A 20,581-nucleotide genomic window follows, 5' to 3' on the forward strand; every position below is an offset into this window, starting at 1 on the left:
CTGACCTAACTAACATCCTGTTTTTAAATGACAATTGCTTGACACTCAGAGTAGGGATACCTAAACTACCACTGCTTTGTCAGTGTAATGCTGCAGCCATGTATTAATCTAAAATACTGGCAAGAGAATTTCAAATGTCCCCCAGTCGTGTAAAGCAGCAAAAATCGGTGTCTGAGCAGACCATAAGCTTAGAAAAGGGACGTGAAATGTTGCTGTGTTATCCATACATCACACAGTAATGAAGAAAGAGAGAAAGAAAGAAAGAGAGAAAGAAAGAAAGAGAGAAAGAAAGAAGGAAAGAAAGAAAGAAACAAAGAAAGAAAGAAGGAAGGAAAGAAAGAAGGAAGGAAAGAAAGGTTAGAAAAAGAGAAACAGAAAGAGAAAAAAGGAGGGAAAACCCCAAACAAACATAAAAACAATACACAAAGAGAAAAAAAGAGGAAAAGGAAAAAAAATAAGAAAAAGAGGAAAAATAATAATAGGGAAAAAAAGAAAAAAGAAGAAAGAGAGCAGACTCACATTTCCCTTCACTGCATCAGAGTAAGAACCTGCTCTGTGTTCTGCATCCCAGGGTTCTGTGGATAACATTGACAGTGTTACCTGTTATATGCACAAACCTTTAAATCAGCAGAAAGGGGGGACAAAGTTTTCAGAGCAGCTAGACAGCTTGGGATAGAGCAGGAGATCGAGTCCAACACTTTGCTCCTAATACAGAAAGAAAGATACAGTTTGTCATATAATTACTTCACCTGTGAGCTGCAGTAAATGAATGACAGAATGAACAACTGGCCACAGTGATTCTTACCGGGCTCTGTGAGGTGCTCCCAACCCTGCCAGGAGAGGCTCTTCTCTGTCAAAGTTTCTTGACTTTAATCTCTCAGGCTCTGTATCCCTCCTGGGAGGCAAAAGCATTTTATACTCCAGACCATGTATGCAAAACAGCTGAGTAAGGCTGGACATGGAGACTGAAAAAAAGGGGGATTCCCAAAATGTCCTGTATTGGAGAAGTGGAGGGTGTGTGGCTGAGCAGCATTACATAACCTGTGTGAGGAGGGCAGGGCAGCCACCAGCTCCTGATGCTGGAGCATCCCGTCCTTCCCCCGCTGCCACAGCCCTGATTCCTGCCTGTGCTCCATGGGAACAGCAGGGGATCACCTCAACACCATTTGCAACCTTGCACAAGTGTTAAAATTAAAATAAATAAATTCTGAAAGGCTTCTTACGGCTTGAGCACTGTGTGGCCAGTCTCCATGCCTGTACATTACCTACAGCTGCAGGAAGAGAGTGAGTAACTTCAAGAGAAATTCTACAGAGCCATAGAACTTTACAGTGTGGGCCAGGAAAGTATCTAATCAGGTGATTGTAACTAAGGACAGGTATTTTACATTTTACAAAACTATACTCCCTCCTTTTGATCAAGTTTACTCAACAGAGTATGTGCAGAATTCCTTGCTCTCCAGAGCTGCCCGTTCTGCCTGTTGCTGCCTGCAAGCTTTGTCCCCTGGTGCTTTTCCAAAGCACTAGGAATACTAGAAGGAAACTGCAGTCCCTGCAGTGTAAACCATAGCCACTGTGCTGTACGTGGGAATAGCAGCAGGACAGCTGGGTAGGACTGTTGAGCTGATTTTCAATGTTAGATAACACGTACCTATTACAAAGCCAGGCTTCTCCTGCAGCCTGGAAGGCACAAGCCCTCCAGGACCAGGGCTGCCAGCAGTGCCAAGTGCTGCCAGGCACCTGCAGCCCACAAGAGCAGTGCCAGGCCAGGGCACCAGCAGGGATTTTGACTTGCTTTATTTGTTCCTTGGATAATATTATGTATGGCTATTTTAAGGAATCTGTTTACAAACTAAAGATGGTTAATATACCTGCTGACTACTATGAGGTCAAATGTGGCACAGTGATAACCAGAGAGATTTACAGGTGCCGAGCGACCAAAGATCTACAGAAATGAGGCCCAAGGCAGAGAGAGAAATGAGGAAACGCACGTTCATTTTTCACCTGTCACACTTGTATTGGACGAGCTCGGGCAAGGTGTTTTCTCCTCCCTGTGTCTAGTTTCTGTGTTTGAAAAGTTCTTGTATAAAGCCCTGCTAGAGGCAAAGCAAGTGCTGTGCACACGTGTTCATGCACAAGATCCCCTGTATATAATCCAGGGTTGCTAGACATCAGCCTCTTGAAAAATAGACCTGAGTTTTCTGAGCATTCATCTTCTTGGCTGTATCAAGCCTGTGCTGCTTTGCATCCACTTCTCGTGGATTTTCACAACTGGATTTTTTCTTTACTTTGATGCCTTTTCTCTCATCAGAATTAGAGGCGACATCCCTTTGTTTAAAATATCTCAGACATCTAACCAGCAGCAGAATGATGTGTGAGCTGTGTCTCAATGTCATGCCATGAAATTCTGGCTTTACATTCTTCTTCGCATTTGCTATTTTATCAGAGTTTAAAAATCCTATTTGCATCCTTCCCTTTCTTATTAACCTCACTTTTCTACAGAGCATGGGGAATCTTAATGTCTAGTACAGTAAGAAAGAACATATCTTAATAGAAATTTAATTGAATTAAACTCTGTCCAATGGCTTCTAAGCCTTTAATATTCACCTTCCTTATTTCCCTGTGCTTGGAGACTGCTGAAATCCAGGAAAGGCTATGTAGGGATTGGATATGAAAAATCAGACTTGGGATAACCAGAGGAGAAGAAACATCTTTCCTTAGGAGAACTGTTTAAAGGATTGGCCAAGGTACAGCCATTCGGGGAACTGCTTAATCACTCCAGTTGCTCAAACAAGATCTGTTTTTTTAATCACTGAAATCAGTAATAAAACTCCCTCTGTACAGTAAGAACAAGAGAGCACCATTCATTTCTCAGGTGGGGTCAGAGATTAACTAAACAAGCTCACTGTGCACTCCTTCCACAAATATTCTACACCGCTTGGAAGGTTTTTCTTTCAGAAAATCAATTCTGCACATATTTCCTATTTTTGCACAGCCACTTCTGCCTCTGCCATATCAGAATGCAAGAACCAGTTGCTTTCCTTGCATTAAACTTTGATGAAAGAGGTGCCCTTTCCAAGCAGACTGTTTGACCTATTCAATGGCATGCTGACCATGCTGTCATTTGGAGTCAAATTTTGTTTTGTTTCTGAATGTGTGATGGTCTGCAGTCTCAATAATCAACTTTCTGCTATTTCCTTCCAACTAAGCTATATTGTGTGTCTGATACTATAATATATATCATATCTGCAAGATTCTGAATTAGCTCAAGCTCTGTTTGTAAGGTTGCTGCCCTAAGCTCAGGACATCTTGAGTCTTCAAAGCAAACCTGACAACAAGGGCTGATTTTCCCAATTTCATGGAACCCTGAAGAGACAATGTTCAACTGTCCCAACTTTTCATAGATTACCAGTGAATTTTTTCTAACTCTTTTTTCCTAACTAACCTAACTATTGTCAGAATGCTGCGTGTGACACCACAATAAGTACAAATAGTGGGGCCTCTGTAAACACTTGGCACATCAGATTTGTTGGGGCTTCCCTTGCCTTTTCTATGCTAAGGGTGAAGTAAGTTCCATTTCCATCTACAAACTGATGGCTCTGTCTTTATGTACTTCCTTTCCTGAGGAAACATACTCTGCTTCCTGCTTTACCACTTGATCACTGGCTGGACAGGAAATTTGGACCTTAAACCAGCAGCAGCATACAACCATCAAAAAAGGAATGGGAAGGACCCTCTCATGGCACATGTCCATCTCCCTGCCCCAGCAGCAAGATCAGCTGCAACAAGGTATTCCTGGAGCACCAGAACACAATCACAGGGCAGTGTGAGGAGCAGGACTGGGGCAGAACAGCTCCCTGGTAACCTGGGCCGGGACTGAGGAATCAGAGAACCAGTGGAAATGGGGCAGGAGCACAAAAGGCATTTACACCCCCAAATGCACCCATGGGTTCTGTGAAATGCTCACTGCTTCTGTCACAAGTGGCCACTTTGTGGTACAAATAACTCATTGGGATGGCATTCATTCACTTTCTGTTCCTTTTCTGGGCTGAAGTGCTGCTTCTCTACTGCCTGTGAGGCTTCATTCACATTTCCCAGCTTGCTGTCACTGAACTGTTGGAGAGACATTTCCCTGGCAACACTTTAGTGTGTATTTACTTTAGTGTGTATTTCAAACTGAAAAAGTTTTTGTAAGACAAGTATTGTGTCTTTGTGCTGTCTCCAATGCCTGGCATGGCAGGCACTGAGCCACAGGAAAGCCTCTCTGGACTTTTTCAACTCAGAGGCAAATAAATGCATAAATAATGGCAACGGTGAGGGTTTGTGGCACAGCCTGGGTGCCAGATCACCCTGGGATCATACCTGCAAGTCTCAGTTTGCCAGTAACGTTGCACTGCTCATCCAAAAATGTCATCTGCAAAAAACACATTTCTAGCCTCCTAATTCCTACACTAAGTATTAAAAGTTCCAGAAATTGCTGAGAAAGCCTGTGACACATGGGTTGTGAGGCAACCAGCAGTTGTGTGATAGGAAATTTTGAAAAGGTATAGGTGACCCACTTCTGTTGGTCTTACTTTTCAGTGCTTGCAAATCTGAAGGAGGTACATTTCAGCCACTGTCCTTAAAGCTCTCCTGAGCATGCTGAAAATGTTCTGTACTAAAGGATGGGGACAGAAACAGTGACAACTGCATATACAAATCACACCTGGAGAATTACAGGATAATACAGACTAGAAGTTTCCAGTTTCTCAATCTCCACTTCTTTAAATGTCTAATGGAGTCACGTAAAGTGAAACTGGTAAATCCTATAAAAATGCAAGACTTCTGTGTTATCAATTTGTTACATTTAATTTAGAACATTAAAAACAAAATAAAAATAATTTTAAGGACACTTTCCTTCCTTATGATATTCCACCCTTAAACACACAAAAGAAATTGGGCTGTGTAAACCAACTCCCAGGGACTGTGTGTCTTAAAATGAAGATTAAGGCAATGATACAAGAGAGCTTCTCACCAGTTCTCCCTGCCTTTGTTCTCTGGAACCTCCACAGATCCACTGGTTTTATTGGAAGCTTTGTGTGGTTTCTGGTAAAGAAAGATACAATTAGTGACAATAATAACTACTGCTTAAAAAGCTGCTCTCAAATATCTCCTCTCACTGACTACTGTCAATCTTCTTCTTTTATACTGGTTTGATTTTTCATTTCCCAAAGAACATTCATTTGGTTTGAATCTTCCCCCAGACTTTGCAAGATGTCAGCTCTGGTTTTTTGGGTGTGTTCTGATTGCTTACTGTTCCTTTAAGGTTTTATCATATTCACCATAAACTGGAGTCTCTTCTTCACTGGCTTCTTCATTATTTTGAAGTTTTCTTTATAAAGTGGGGATAAAAACTCTATCAAAAGCAAAATAAAAGGCCCAGGCCTATGTGCTTGAAAATATGCAAATACAAGTAGAATCCCAGTCTGGACTCCTTTTTAGTTTCTGCAGATTGAAGGGACATTAAAAGCAGCAGTTGAGGGTGGGAAGGGTAACGTTTCATTTGCCACCTCCTGCTCCTCAGTGGAAGGCTGCACGTCAAATGATGGCAGGGCAGGGTGGAAAATTTCCCTATGTGAACATCTGAGGGCAGAAATGAAAGTTAAGGAGAGTGCTAAATTTACAGTGTCGTGCCAGTGCCAGTAAACCCACCCCTTCCTGTCTGCTCGGGGTCAGCTCGGCCAAACTCAGATGTGCAGAAATAACAAAATTCCCTCATCAGTCACCCTTTCCAAAATTCCAATGTGTGCATATCACAACCAGAGGTGAGGAAGTGAGGCAGGGACAAAGGCAGGAGACAGTCAACAGCCAGATTTTGTGTGCCTGGCTGCACGTTGGCTCAAGCAGAAGCGTTGCTGACACCTCCTGACTCACTGCTGGGATCCTCAGCCACGGCTGCAGCAGCAAAGGCATCCTTTAGGGAAAGCATGGCCTGAGGAGGGAACTCCAATTTCAGCAACAGAGCACTGGCTGAGGGCAATTTCTAACCAAGGACAGGTAACAGAAGAGATCTGAATACTGGTTTTCAAAAACCCACAAATTTATGGACTGACATGAAGAACAGAATATTGAAGTATAAAAGTAACTTCAGTTCTGAACATTTAAAACTTCAGTGTGAAAAACACAGAGCACTGCTGAAACAATTCCAGCAAAAGTCCCAGGCTTGTCTTTCCTGCTGCCCTCAGAGTCTCTGCTGCTGCCCTGCTGGTCTCTCCCTGCTCCTGACACCTCCTTCACCTGCTCCTGACACCTCCTTCACCTGCTCACGTGTTTGCTGCACAAAGTCACACTTGGGCCAGCACATCTCAGTCTATCCACCACCACTGCAGGTTGACCTGCTTACCATGTTTCCTGGACAGAGGCAGGGGTCCTCTCAGGCAATTTTATGGCTCTGCTTCATCTTTATGAGTCTTTTTACTACTTAAATTGTTTTTAAGGACTCCTTACTAAGCACTACAGTTAGGCCAGTCTTGCCTAGGCCTGCACAGCTTTCAGTGTCTGTGTGAATTACATCACATTTCCAAACCTTCTGTGAGAGTGAAATTTCCTTCCTCTGCCCTTTCCAGAAGGGAAACAATGCCAGAGGGTGGAGGTATGAGCTTACAGCTCCTTTTCTAGCAACTCTCTCTCTTCCCCTACCAAAAAAGACAATTCCTGTGGCACATTCTTCAGCATCTTCAGAGTATTTTTAGTCAGTTTTCATTGATTTTGAGCTGCAAGTCCAGCTCAATACTTGCACATCGAAATACAGACATGGAAATACAGACATGGGAACACAGACAGCACTAATACACTGAAATACAGACCATTTCCCTGGTCAGTCTCTGTTGAGCATCACAGAACACAACTTTCTGCTACTCTGCTGCCACTTCCAATTCATGGACTGAATATTTGGACTAATTTAGGACATTTCGTCTCCCATCACAAATCTAAATAAAGACATCAATATGAACATATCCTCTCACTACATCTCCTATTTTTTTGAATTTGTTTGTTGGTCATCCAATGATTGTGTACCTGGAGGAACACTCACCCTACACTGCCAGTGAGTAGGGGACGAGCAGTCTTTAACATCCAGCTCTCTTCAGGCAGTGCTGCCAGTGTGGTGCTTCCCTGTGTCCTGTGCTGTGGTTCCTGTCACATACACAGGACGTGCTCTTGAAATATGGTCCCACAAACTCTGACTAATCCTCCACCACTGAATAGAACAACTATTTCTTCATTTGGAACTGCCTAGCAAGCAAACCCAACATGTAGGTGAACCTGAGGCAGCTGCTGGAATAGGGTACTCTGAATAGTGCTGGGATTTGTGGAAAATTCCTCAAACATAATTCCAGTAGCTGAAATAAAGCCCATAAAAACCTGACATCATGCAGAGGTTTATAGGAGAATGAAGGTTGGAAGGGATTCCCAGCATTTCATCCAGTTCAACCTCCTGCCCAAAGCAGGGTCAGCTGTGAGGTGAGGGCTTGATCCAGATTGGTCCTGAGGACTTCCAAGGAAGGAGACTGCACAACAGTCTGTTGTTACTCTACTGCTAGGCTCTCTTCATGGGGGTAAAGTTTCTCCTTATACCCAGCCTGGACTTCTCATCTCAACTTCTGCCCACTGCTCCTCATCTTCCCACCAGGCACCACCACAGAGAGCCTGGCTCCATCTCCTCAGTGACCCCCTGAAAGCCACTGGAAGGCTGCAAGAGTCTTCTCCAGGCTGAACAAGCCCTGTTCCTTCAGCCTCTCCTCATGAGGCACAGAATTCCAGGCTAGGGACATACTATTAAGCTTGGTTTTCATTCAGTGAACAAACACTGCTGACTGAGACAACTCTTGACCACACTGACAGAGACGATGGGCTCTGATGTCTCCTCTGGAAGGGGGCACATCACCTGGGAGTTTGAAAAGTCACTTATTAAAAATACAAAAAAGAGATGTGGAGGAATGTGTGTTGACACAGAGCAAGATCAAATTCTAAAACATGATGAGTGGCTTTATGGAGTGGGTTAAATCACAGGGGTTAATTATAATAAACAGTCTTAGTACACACATCAAAGAATCATTATAGATTAATTAGCAGGTGCTATTATTAGCCATAACAATTTTTGTCTCCATTTCCAAAAGGATAAGATGCAAAATAATTACTTCATGCAGTCTAAATGCTTCATCCAACTCTTGCAGTGAGGTGTATTTGGACCACAGCCACCAAAGCCAGAGGAGCTGGTGCAGACTGTGTACTCCACTTAAGGGACAAAAATAGTAAGTTTTTTGGTCAAAAGCATGTTGTTGCCTAACCTTGTTTTTATGATGATTAGTTCTGACTTAGTCACCTGAAATCTGGCAGAAGGGAACATAAAGGGGAATTTTCTGTGTCTTTACAACACTGTCCACCAGGTTCCAGCAGCTCAAGAGCTCTCTGACCAGCCAAGCTAAAAATCATTACATCATTTCCTTCTTTCTTCTCACGTACGAGCTTTGAAGGCTTAATTGCAATCTGAGAATTCTCTGAAAGAACACACTGTCCCTCTTCCTAGTGGGGTTTTGGGGATCAATAGTTCCTGTACTTCCATGAGGTGTCTAAATCCTCATCCAACATAACATCTCTGATTCCAACTTCCTCCTAGGTTTTTGCTTCTGAAATCCCATTTCTTTTCAATGGAAAGCAAAGCTGCATGTGAGATGACTGGCACCCTGAAATGACTTCACACTGACAAGAGATAAATCCTCACAGGTAATGGCTTGATTTGGTAGAATGACCATTGTAGAGAAGATGGGTTCTCAAGTACCTGCTCACACAGTGTCTGGCAGCTTTGGAGAAGAATGCAAGAAGTGATAGTTTGTGCATGGTTTTGGTAGGGTTTGTAATAAGGTCCTACCCAGTCAGATGATCATTTTGCAAGACACACAGCATCCAATCTCTGATTAACCAGCAGAAGTCAGAGCATCATGGAGAAGGAAGGACCCAGGTCAGTGGTAAATGAGAGCAGTAAAAACCACTGACCTGCAAACCATCAACTCATTTTTAAATAGACTGTAGGTTTTAATACTGGTAAAGTTGAAAACAAGCAAAAAGGAAGGTGGTTATTCAGCACTGAAAGCAGTAGCAGGACCCTTAATACTTATTTTTCCAAAAGAGCATATAAGCATGGGAAAAGAAAGCAACTAATTAATGGACAGAGAAACTTGAGATTTCTTTCTGCCCTCCCTTCATGTAGCAGCTGTAACAAGGACTGATGCCTCTGGGCCCAGACTCCAAGCTGACTTGCTGAGGATGTGCTGGCTTTCAGCATCAGACCCACCTCTTGAACTTGTCCATCCAGGCTGCTGCAGATGCTGTTTTGTAAAACTGCATAAACAAAACCGTTTCCATTTTAATTTTGGGAACGATGGTTAAGCACAGGCCATTTCCCTGAGTATTCAGAGCAATGAAAAATGGTGTAAGATGGTGAATGCTACCGAAGTACAGGGGATTCCTTCCCTTTGATTCCAGTGGCTTTGGCTCAGAACCCTGGAACAGCATGGGAAGGAAACATCCTGGTAAGCAACTATCTAGACTGCCTTTGTTATTACAGGCCAAGACAGAATTTGATAGAGCACAAAGGCAAGATTTGTGTCTTCCAGACAGTCCCTGTGAATTCCAGAGCTCTGTTAAGAGTGTTACAGAGTTCTACAGAGCAAAGCTACAGAATTATGAGCTGTGATTTCTTCCCAATACTTATGAAACTGAAAACACTTCCTAAATAGTAAATAAATAAGCCCCTCCCATATAATGCAACAAAGTGAGCTGATTACAGGTTCAGTACTGTACCCACACTGTTCCTTTCAAAGCCTCTTTGTTAGATCAAAGGGTTTATGGTTCTGTTCCTCTCTCAACCAGACATGGATTGCATTCAAATTACTTTTTATGCTAAATACCACTCAAATTGTGTATATTTTTTGTATAATTACCTCAGCTATAAAACCTGCACCTTTGCTTATGAGAGCAATGAAGTTGGAGTGCAGGGATTGGCTCTTCATCTCAAGTTTCATAATACACACTGAATGCCTTTCACTGCATTGAATCAATTAGAAACTACCAGACTTGGCACAGTGTGACATCCCACAGCCTCTGTTCTCTCAGCTGGGAGCAGGATCGGAGAGCTCTGTGTTTTTAAACCATGCTTCTGAAATAGTTGCAAAATGATCATCCCTGTGCCAGTCCCTCCTAACTCAGAGCCACCCTGGTGGGGAATTCTCCATTCCCTGGTCCCTGCCACCCAGTCCCAAGCTGTCAGAGAGGGGCTCTGGGCACGGAAATCATCCAGCTACGGGACAGTGGGACACACCCCTGGGAGTGGGAGCCGAGGGGCAGGGGAGGGAATGGGGGGTTCAGAGCTCTCGTGGGCTCTTCAGCAGTGCCAGGGCTGAGCTCCCTGCCAGCTGCTGAGCTCTCTGGCCTTGCCCATGACAGCCCAGCTGTTCATTGCAGCTCCAAGGCTGCACCACCACCCAGACAGGGAACCCAAGACTCCACACCCTCAGACACCCAGGGCAGCACATGACAGAGCAGAACAGAACTGACCTGATGTTCCTCAGGTTAAACGGCCACACAGTGAAATGTGTAAGATTATCACCAAGTATAATGTTGAAGGTCTCCCAAGTTAAGCACCTAAAAAGCAATCTGAGAATTACTTTTGAAACTCTTGGCCATAAAGCTCCAACGTTCTCTGTGAGATACTTCCAGCTAAGAGGACAAACTTCACAGAGCTCTTGGAGGAGAGAAAGCTCCAAGGTTCAACTGCATTCTGTACAGTAAACTGTGATGAAACACACCATTTCTGTGACCTCTAAAACTGGAGAGAAAAATACAAAATAAAAGAGAAAGTAGATCTTGCAGTTGCACAATTGTGGAAAACAAAATACTCTGTTTCTCCTTGTTCCTTGTTCCACACCATCTGAGACATATCTGACTTTCTGTAGATGAAATGACTGCTAAGAAATTGAAGGCAGGCTGGAAAAATCCCAGATCTTGTGTGATTTTACTTAATGCAGAACATGAGTCAACCTCAGCAGCTGCAAGAATGTGTCAATTTTGTATCTTTTAAAATCCACTCTGTAGAAGAGCAGGAAATATTAATCAAAATGCCAGTGCTTTTCAACTTCTCTTAAGAAGGATACCAGAGACCGTGAAAAAAACAAGCTGTAATAATAAAAAGACATAAAGTGCAGTGGGTTTTAAATAGATGAAGCTGAACTCTGGCAGAAGGAAGACTATAGCTAATAAGGCCATTCAGTCCAAACTTGACCAGCTGCAGCTGAAAAAAAAATTTTATATGGGGTAGTGATATAGCCTCAAGCTGTGCCAGGGGAGGTTCAGGTGGGACATCAGGAGGAATTTCTTCATGGAAAGGGTGCTCAGGCATTGGAAGGGGCTGCCCAGGGAGGTGGTGGAGTCCCCATCCCAGGAGGTGTCCAAGGAATAACTGGACATGGCACTCAGTGCTCTGGGCTGGGGGACAAGGGGGGGAATTGGTCACAGGTTGGACTCGATGATCTTGGAGGTCTTTTCCAACCTCAGTGATTCTGTGATTCTGTGAAATACCCAAACCAAGCTGGCTCGGAAGTTACTAACTGAAAAACCAAAAATCAAGTTAATCCTTCTCAAAATGGACCCATGCAGAACACGAAGGCAGGTTCTTCTGGGGGAAAAGGCACCCAGGTTGATAGTCACAGGGTAGGTAAGTTCACTTCTTGGGCCTCCCAGCTCACAGGCAAGGACAGCAAACAGCAGCCTCAGAACTGTCCTCTTAGACCCTACCAGTGAAGTGAGCAATGCCAGGGGCCTCTCCCTCAGCCACAAACACAAACATTGTTAAGCTCTTAGCTGCAAGTGACAGATGCCTCCCTCTGCTTCTAAACTTTTAAAAACTATTTTAAATATCAAACACAATTATGAGGAAAATACTCTTCAAAGAGCAGAGTTTTTTTAAAAGTTAATGTGTCTGCCCTGCTTAATCACAAGTTGAAAGGAGTACTTGATGATTATTGTATACTTCAGTTAACACTATTTCATAAAATCTGGCTTGACAGAATTATAAGATAAATTAATCAAATAATACAGAAGTTGAAAGATGTACCAGCTGGCCCGAGCTCCAGCAGAAATCCATCAGCTCTGAGCAGCAGGGAAGGCTGCAGGAAAGGCTCTGACCCAGTGGCCACTGTGGGTCCTGTCCAGCCATTTCTGGGTGTCAGTGACTTGCTTCAGGACACTGCTCTGACCAGGAGACTGCTCACCTCAAACACACCTCTGCTAATTGGGGTGACACTGAGGGACACAACATAGTGGAGCATAAAGCTCTAAAGACTCCTTCTTACAGTTTAAGGTCAAGGGCTCTCACAAGGAATAAATATTATGATACTGAATGTTTAAGACTCACAGATGTTTTGCTGCCTGTTCAGTTTGCAGCATATCAGAGCTTCATATGAAGGCACAATTTATCATGCCAAGTTAAAAGCTATTACAAATAAGAAACTGTTTCCTTTAAAAAAGATCAGAGGGAATATTATTTGTTTCTCCCAGAAATAGTGTGTATTCCTGTTCTGTACAATATCACAGTAAAGATCACTTCCTTATGACATTTGAAAATGAGCCAAACACTATGGAAGAGAGGTTTTTGTTTAGCATCAAATCCTGAAGCTCAAGTGTCTCTAAACAAAAAGCCTGTGACATAACAAACCAAGTGAGAAAGAGTTTACAAAGTGCTAAAGAATGATTTAAAGAACATTCAATTACTGCCAAATGGTGGCAAGCAAGGCCTGGCCTGGGTTGGAAGAATTCTATTCAGCACCCACAGAGCTCAAATGACTTTCGGTGGTGAGAGTGAATTGAAATCAGTAACACTTCTGACAGAGGAATGTGAGCAGAGGTACATGTGTCTTGAGCCACGTGAAGAGCAGAAAGCTATCCTGTATTTTACATTAATCACACACTCACACAATCTTTTCCATACCAAAACCTGAAATGAATAAATAAATAAAAAAATAAATAAAAAAAGGGAAAAACTTTCACTAGACAGAAAGTTTCTACATGAGGCTCCAACGCTGGTAATAACCAAAGCAGTCTTTACCATCTGTCTGAGAGCTTAAGAGCAGGAACCAAAACACTAAACAAAACACATTGACTAACCACTGCCACTGCTCCATTTTAGGCACATTAGTTCCATATTTGAAATGTACAGATTATTTCCACATAATTTCAGCTTTAGGTTCCCAAGGTCATGTATACACAGGACAGAAAGTGTAGCACCAGCGTTGGTTCTGGCCTTAGACTGGATGTTGATAAGTCTGTAACATGATCTAAATGATTTGTTTCTCCATACTGCAAGAATGTGAAGCATGATTTCACCCTGTTAAACATAAGTCTCCCAACTGTCTTTCCTTGTTCTAATGTTTGTCTTGTATAACAAGCCTCCTGTGAAACTCTCTCTACCTCCTTAACCAAGAGTTGCCTGTACACAACCTTTGAAGAGTTAAGTCCACTCAACTCTGAATTGTAGAGTACTTAGGAGAAGTTATTGACTCAAGATCTTACTGTAACCAGCTGCAGAAGTGTTGTTAGCAGAATGTAGTTATTACATTTGTGTAAACACAATGCAAACCCCGGGCTAGGTGGGGGCACAGGATCCTATTCCACACTGAAACTGATGCTGGCATCACTTACTGCAGGAGCAGTCACCAGGGAGGCCACAAAAACGGGGCTTGGGCACAAGACACAACCTTCTGACCAGCCCTTAATCATCCAGCTACTGCAATCACCTATCAGCAGGCCATCACTTACCAGAACTCGGGCAGAAATGGGTTCCTCATTTCAGTAAGAGAAACTAAAGCTTCCAAATGGGTTTGTCTCCTTTTACTGACATTATGCCTTGTCTTGTCACCAGCTTAATGAACACCAGGACCTGTTTTGGCCTCTGCAATAGTAATTTCAGGGCACAACACAGACTCTTTGATCGGCCAGCTTTATGCTCAGAGATTCTGGATGACTGAAAATGGAACCACAGATGCACCAGTGTATTTGGGATTGATGTTCTGATCCCCACTGCCATGAGAGAACCCAGGAGCAGCTGCCTGTGGCCATGTTCTGTCTCCCAGTGGGCCCATTAGAGCCGCTGGCAGTGATCGCTGCCATTGGGAACAGGGAACATTCCTGAGGCTCAGCAGGGCTGGGTGGCAAAGAGGCAGAAAGCTGCTCAAACAAAGGTGAAGAGAACTGCAGTCACACAGGTCAGTGAGTGGTAAATTTGGCCAAGTCCAGGATTCAATGACTTCGGAGCAGAAGTTTTCTGAATAATAATTTTGGTTGAAAGTATTGAAGCTCTGCCCAAATCTCCTCTCAGAGTTCAGGTTCTCATCTACATCTGGGTTAACATAACATCTTGGGACTCAACTTATGCTGCTGGAGAATGGAATTTGTATAATGTCTTGAAAACACAAAAGCCTCAGCTCTGCAGCTGAATGACTCTTCAGCCCAGTCATTACAGAGACATGTCTGAGACACTGGCATTACTTTCACTTTCAGGGAAGTAAATAGTTGTTTGCATCATTTCTCCTCACCACCAAGAAAATTATTTGTATATTGAGTAAGTAAAGTTATGTTCACACTTTCGCTCTATTAAAAGGTTACTATTTTGAAAACCAGATTATATTTGTACGAAAAAACCCCCAACAAAAATCCCTCAGACATATCCTCATGCCCTCCAGCTGAATCACTCCTATCAAAATATTTAGTCATGATGTCTCCTGCTCACCAACCATGTCCCTCCTCTGTGCCCTACCGAAACTGAAAGCTCCACCACTTTCCAAAACCTAAAATTCCCAGATCCTGGTCCTCCCATATCAGTTCCTCTATCATACCTTTGGTCTGATGTTCTCAGCTGGCACCTCGGACATTTGGAGCTGCAGACATGTCCCAGTTGCATCTTCCAGCTCCTTGGTGCTTTCCCTCTTGAACTAGCCATAAATTAAATAACAGGCATGTAAGTGATTTAAACACATGCAATTATCCTATTTTGTAACTGAACAAAATATTATGTCTCACACTACCAAAAGTCAGGCAATTAAAGACATAGAGGGTTGCTGAGCACTCTACATTTAAAGTTCAGGAAACTGCCATGTTTCCATACACTGCTAATCCCACTAAGGCTGCAATTTTCACTGCTGCAGTGATACAAAGTTCGGTGCATCTCCAAGCTACAGACCAAACACACAGCACAGACCTGGAGTGCAGCAGGGGTCACCTGTGTGCTGCTCTGATCAGAGGCAGCACACTCAGACAGCTACTATCAAAAATGCTGGAGCTTTTCTATGTGTTCAGTATCATACTGGATATTCCGGTCAAGCTTTCTGTGCCTTGCCAAGGTTGAAGCTTTCTGTGTTCTACCTTACACCAAATTATTTTGAAAGTTTAAACCAAAATGACTGCACTTTCAAAAAAATTTACTTAAGAGGCTTTCCTCACATAGAAAAACACCTGCTCTGCTGAGAAACTCTATTACCTTCCTGCTTTACCTGAAATGAAGCAGAAGGCTGGCCCCAGCATAACACATGAGTATGTTCTGATGCACTTGACTGAAAAGGATTTGAAGAGAAGAAATAAGTGGGGTAGAGAGATAAGATGAGAACAGAATTGAGGAATATGTAAAACAAGGACAATAAAAGTTAAGGGTGTATAAGGGGATGTGAAAGACGTGGGAGCAGAGAGAGGAACAATAGTGGTGATGGTAGAGGGAAGAATAAGAGGACAGGAATTCTTGGAGAGGAGGGTTAATGCTAGCAGAGACAAAGGGTTTTTTTGGTACAATACAGATGTTCACTTACAGCCCCATATCCAGCTCTTCCCAAGCCCTGCCGGGCTGCTGCGAGCCCGCAGTGCCAAGGCAAGAACAGGGGGCAGTTTGTGCGGGCCCGCACCGCCACCCGCCGGCCGAGCGCGGAACTGCGGCGGGACCGACCGGGCTCTGCCCCAGGGGACCGGGCTCTTACCCCGCAAAACCCACTCCGGCAGCGGAAAGACGGGCTTTTGAAACGCACAGGGACTCCCATTTTGAAAGGACATTTATTTTGTGTTGCAAAGAGCCGTGCAGGCCTTTGAGCCGTACAGCATCGCACGGGCAGTGACTGCCCCAAGCACGAACCCGAGGGAGCAGGGGCTGTTCCCGACCCAGCAGGGGCTGTTCCCGACCCAGCAGGGGCTGTTCCCGACCCAGCAGGGGCTGTTTCCGACCCAGCAGGGGCTGTTCCCGTGGCAGCTCAGAGAGCAGTGACAGCCCCTGCCTTTACTGAGACAGCCAGCAGTCCAACAGCCCACAGAGCAGAGGGAAGGTGTGGCCGTAGCATGGACATGCAAGTGGAAATTACTGTGGTTCAGCCTTCAGAAGGGGTGAAAGTTCTCGTGGCATGTTCTCCCCTCGGCAGCCCAGGCTTTTGAGTTTGCTGTTGGATCAAACCCAGCCCTGTGCTCTGGTCATACCTCTGCTTCACTCTGAACACACCTCTGGTCCCCACGGAGGAGGATGTGACCTCTCAGAGTGACAGCTGCCATCAGTGTCATACACACACGAGCTGATCTGCTCAGTCACCCACAGTGCCTGATGCAGGGGAGCCTTGTCACCAGAGAACCTGCAAAATGTGTCTCACACACTGCCAGGGTTGATCCAGGCCTAACATACAATGGAGGAAGTTACTCAAAGCTTAGACAAGTTTGGGCTTTAACTTAAAATCTGTGATTATACAAGGCAATAGTTTTAACTTCGACTGTACCTTTTCATTTACACACTTAAATAGCTTCAGAAATATTAATTTAGCTTCATGACATTCCAGTAAGATATAAATTACTGTATTCGTAGTATCTAAGAGAAAACTTCAGGCAATAATTCTAATACAGCACTGGGCTTGACTGCAAGTCCTCTAAGGATGTTTACCAGTGTCCTTCTTGTCTTCATCCTTCGTCTTCTTCTGTTTTTCATACTGAAAAAAAAAAAAAAACAAACCAAAATTTTTTTGTGGGAAAAAGCACATAACTAAGTAACAGTTCATGCTGACAAAGATTTACAACCCTCTTCATGATCCACATAAATTTACCTTCGTCTCCTTTAAGTTAGATTGAAATCTGACAGGTTTTCTCTCTGCAATATAAAATAATGCTCCTTGGCAGGCACTGTGAGTGCCCCTCCTCTCACACCACCAGCTTTCCACAGAACCAGACTACAGCCTCTGTGGCTGAAGCAGAATGAGCCTATTCTCTTCCTTTCAGAATGAGCCTACAATTCTAATTGTAGGAGAATAAAATCAGATTCAGGCACAGTTATTGACTAGGCTGTTACTGCTGGGATTTGGCTACTGCTATAATTTCATAATCTGTGACTAATCTCTGCTTGCTCCTGTAACAATTCTCATTTGGATTTCATGGACTGGCAGAGAGAAGGACTTAACAGTCACTTGGTAAATTAAAATCAACAGATATTCAGAGGAAGCTGAACTTCTGACTTGTTTCCTATACTCAATGTTAACATATCACACTCTCCAGCCAGACTCAAATCCCAGGAAGCACAGGTGACTCTCAGCTGTCTAACATAAACAATCCTCATTCTTTTATCTGACAAACCAGTGGCATCTCCCAGTGCTGTGACAGCACAGGGGCAGATCCACTGGGTGAGAACTGTGGCACAGGGGAGCCCAGCACCACAGCTTTGCCCCTGACCTCTGCAGCCACAGGCAAGATCTGAGAAAAAACAACAGTTCTGGAAGTTTATATGAAGTGCCTACGAGGAGTGAATCTGTCAGGAAGGCAGATGCTGCATATCAATTTATGGCTTTCAAAATGCTGTATTTTGGGGTTTTTTCTCCTATAATACGGTTATACAAGCCACCATTGCTGAAATTTAATAGAATTCTTCATGGAAACAAAGACTGACACAGGGACCAACTTAAATTGTTATTTGTTCTGAAAAAAACAATCTTTAGTTTATATTGATGAAGAGATTTTTTAAACAAGAGCTGCCACAATCCCTATTGGCTGGGTATTTCCTTTCACCCAGACACTTCAATGTCCAGGTCAACACAAAAATTGCCTGTTCAGAACTCACTTTCCAACATTTTCTTCTTGTTTTGAACTGGGAGAAACCAAAACACAGACAATCTGAGGCACTTACTTTATTCATCACCCAGTCAGCATCTTCAATGGCTCTTTTAATGATCTGCTGGATTCGCTCAGGGTCATCTTCATCAGCATGAACCTTGAAACTCTGCAACATTCCAAGTGTCACATGGACCAGGCAACACAACAGTTGTCAAAATAAGGATTGCTTTCAAATCTCAGAAAAATATCTGATACAAAATAAACTGTTGGTCTGGAAAGGTAAAGGTACACATTGTAGCACCTGGCCATGCTATTTCCATAACAAATCTGGTCCTATGGAATTTCATGTGAAGTATTTTACTCTTGTCATACATCATCAACAAAAACTGAAATTGTCTGGTAGGTTAAAACTGGAGAGACACGGGACAACAGGTATGATCAAAGGCATGAAATCACTTCCATATGAGGTATGGAATATGAACAGACAGACGAGATTTACCCAGCCAGGGGGGCAGGAGATATATATATATTAAAAAATGACTGACAAGGAACCAGTAAGTTTGGCCCTAAAAGATGAGTTTATGGAGTAAGGAATGATTGTTCATCCTCTTGACTAAGAAAAGTATTAGAGATGAAAGCCAATAAAAATAGAATGTTTCAGAAGCAAACAAAAAGTAATGCTCCTTCACATACTCCCACTATAACCCTTCAAATCCACTCATGTCTCAAGCTCGCAGAAGAATAGTGGGTATCATTTTTTTCAAGTGCCAGGAGTTATAAAAAGTTGGTGCAAAGAGCAGGAGGAGGAGCCCAAGCCCCAAGCCCCCGGTGAGCGGCAGGGAGGGAGGCGCTCTGACCTGGCGGATGGCGTGTCTGTAGTGCTGGCGGACGCTCCCCTCGGGCAGGCGGCGGCAGCAGCGCAGCAGGTACCGGTAGAGCTGCACCGCGCTCCGCACCCGCTCCGCGCTCGGCATCGCCTCGGCTGCGGGACAAACACAGCACAGCGCCTCAGGGAGGGCATGGGACACACAGCGACAGCGCAGATAACACTAAACAGTGAAAACGGGGCCGGGGAATCGAGGATCAGCAGCGTGACTCGCAGAAGCTTTTGAAGCTGTCACTGCCCAAGGTATTAAACACAAAGAGTGGAGCTGGTGCAGTCAGATCGCCTGTGATGGGAACAGTAACATGTATCCCAGTATTTCACAAACAGACCCCCCGTGTAACCTTGTGTAGGCACACAGAGCTGTGTGACAGCCCACAGAAAGTTTCCATGATCCTTTGAGTCCTCCAACTGCTTTCCTTGAGCATCCCTAAGAGTTATCCACATGGTGACTTTCCAGAATGACAACGCTCATAATTGCTACAAATGGTACTGGAATTTAACAATATTTCCTATTATTGTCCTTCTGTAAAGAATGTCAAGGCTTCAGCTTGAAATAACATAGATAAGTAAAGGAGAAGACAGGCAAAAACATTGTCAGGTTTGAAATTTTCCATTTTTTTGGTAACAGCAACAGGAAAAGAACAAATCTACCAAGTTTCAACTCCATAACTATACTTAAATATTGTAACAATAAGTTCATCCAAGCTCTATAAAGTGCTAATCAAAGACTGTAAATGCCTTGTCATTTAACAGATGGTTGCCATCTGCAGAGAACTAAATTAACATTTGGAAAAAAGCATTTTATATCATTACTTTTAAGAATAAAGATAATAAATAAGCAACTGAATAATGAAGTAGGTGCGTGGCATTATTTTAGTACCTGTTATGATACTTACTCATTATTTGGAACATTTTTTTCCTTTTTCTTAAGTAATTTAAGTTCTTCAGCCACATTTATTTCAGAGTAGAACACCACAGCTATCACATGCCTGGGCTGTATATTTGCACAGACTAGATCTTGTTGCAGTGGATAAAATCTCCTCATTATGCACCTATAAATACCCATTGCAATGGGATATGTACCACTGTAATCTGTATTCTCAGTAAATGAAATGTGCCTCGAGGAGGTCGCTTTGCTCATGGCACAGACCCCCAGCAGGGTCACATCTGAGCACCCCAGTCCAGGGTTTGTCTGGTCCCCGCTGAAGGGCTGTGTGAACTCCAGCTTCCATTGATTTTCTGAATCCAAAGTACATCCTGTAACAGCAGCAGGAGCTGTTGCAGGGGCAGAACTCCTCGTCCACTGCAGAGGTGAGAGAGCTGTGGGCACACCCAGAGCTCAGGAAAGCCTTCCTGCCCCCAGGAACCTGGGAGGCACAGCAATGACACGTCCCAGGTCAAGGCTGGAGGAGGAGGAGGAGCCCACCAGGTGTGCTGGGAGCAGGGAGGAGGTGACAGGAGCCTGGCTCTGTGCAGACTGACGGAGCACAGGCTGCTTTGGAACACCAGCTCTGCAGGGACCTGCAGAAACACAGGGAATCATGGCCACTG

At 43.8% G+C, this 20,581-nt stretch overlaps 1 protein-coding gene across 6 annotated transcripts; it reads right to left on the bottom strand.

Moving 5' to 3' along the window:
* Nucleotides 1–804: 804 nt before the first annotated feature.
* On the bottom strand, nucleotides 805–19,120 carry LYRM9 (LYR motif containing 9). Of its 6 annotated transcripts, XR_004360414.1 has the most exons (8): nucleotides 19,002–19,120; nucleotides 18,218–18,310; nucleotides 16,988–17,033; nucleotides 14,922–15,017; nucleotides 10,591–10,677; nucleotides 9,329–9,375; nucleotides 5,012–7,170; nucleotides 805–895 (listed from the first exon to the last, which is right to left on the bottom strand). XR_004360414.1 is itself a non-coding variant. In XM_032707274.1 (5 exons), the coding sequence occupies exons 1-4, from the start codon at nucleotides 19,116–19,118 to the stop codon at nucleotides 14,938–14,940; spliced, it is 336 nt and encodes a 111-aa protein (XP_032563165.1). In that variant the 5' UTR covers nucleotides 19,119–19,120; the 3' UTR covers nucleotides 13,008–13,024; nucleotides 14,922–14,937. The 6 variants fall into 6 exon arrangements, 3 of the variants coding, with proteins under 3 accessions (XP_032563166.1, XP_032563165.1, XP_032563164.1); XR_004360415.1 differs by lacking the exons at nucleotides 9,329–9,375; nucleotides 10,591–10,677 and having other exon boundaries at nucleotides 879–895; nucleotides 5,012–5,082; XR_004360416.1 differs by lacking the exons at nucleotides 805–895; nucleotides 9,329–9,375; nucleotides 10,591–10,677 and adding an exon at nucleotides 935–965 and having other exon boundaries at nucleotides 5,012–5,082.
* Nucleotides 19,121–20,581: the final 1,461 nt, after the last annotated feature.

This window comes from Chiroxiphia lanceolata, chromosome 20 (genome assembly GCF_009829145.1).
Source record: "Chiroxiphia lanceolata isolate bChiLan1 chromosome 20, bChiLan1.pri, whole genome shotgun sequence".
Lineage (NCBI taxonomy): Eukaryota > Metazoa > Chordata > Aves > Passeriformes > Pipridae > Chiroxiphia > Chiroxiphia lanceolata.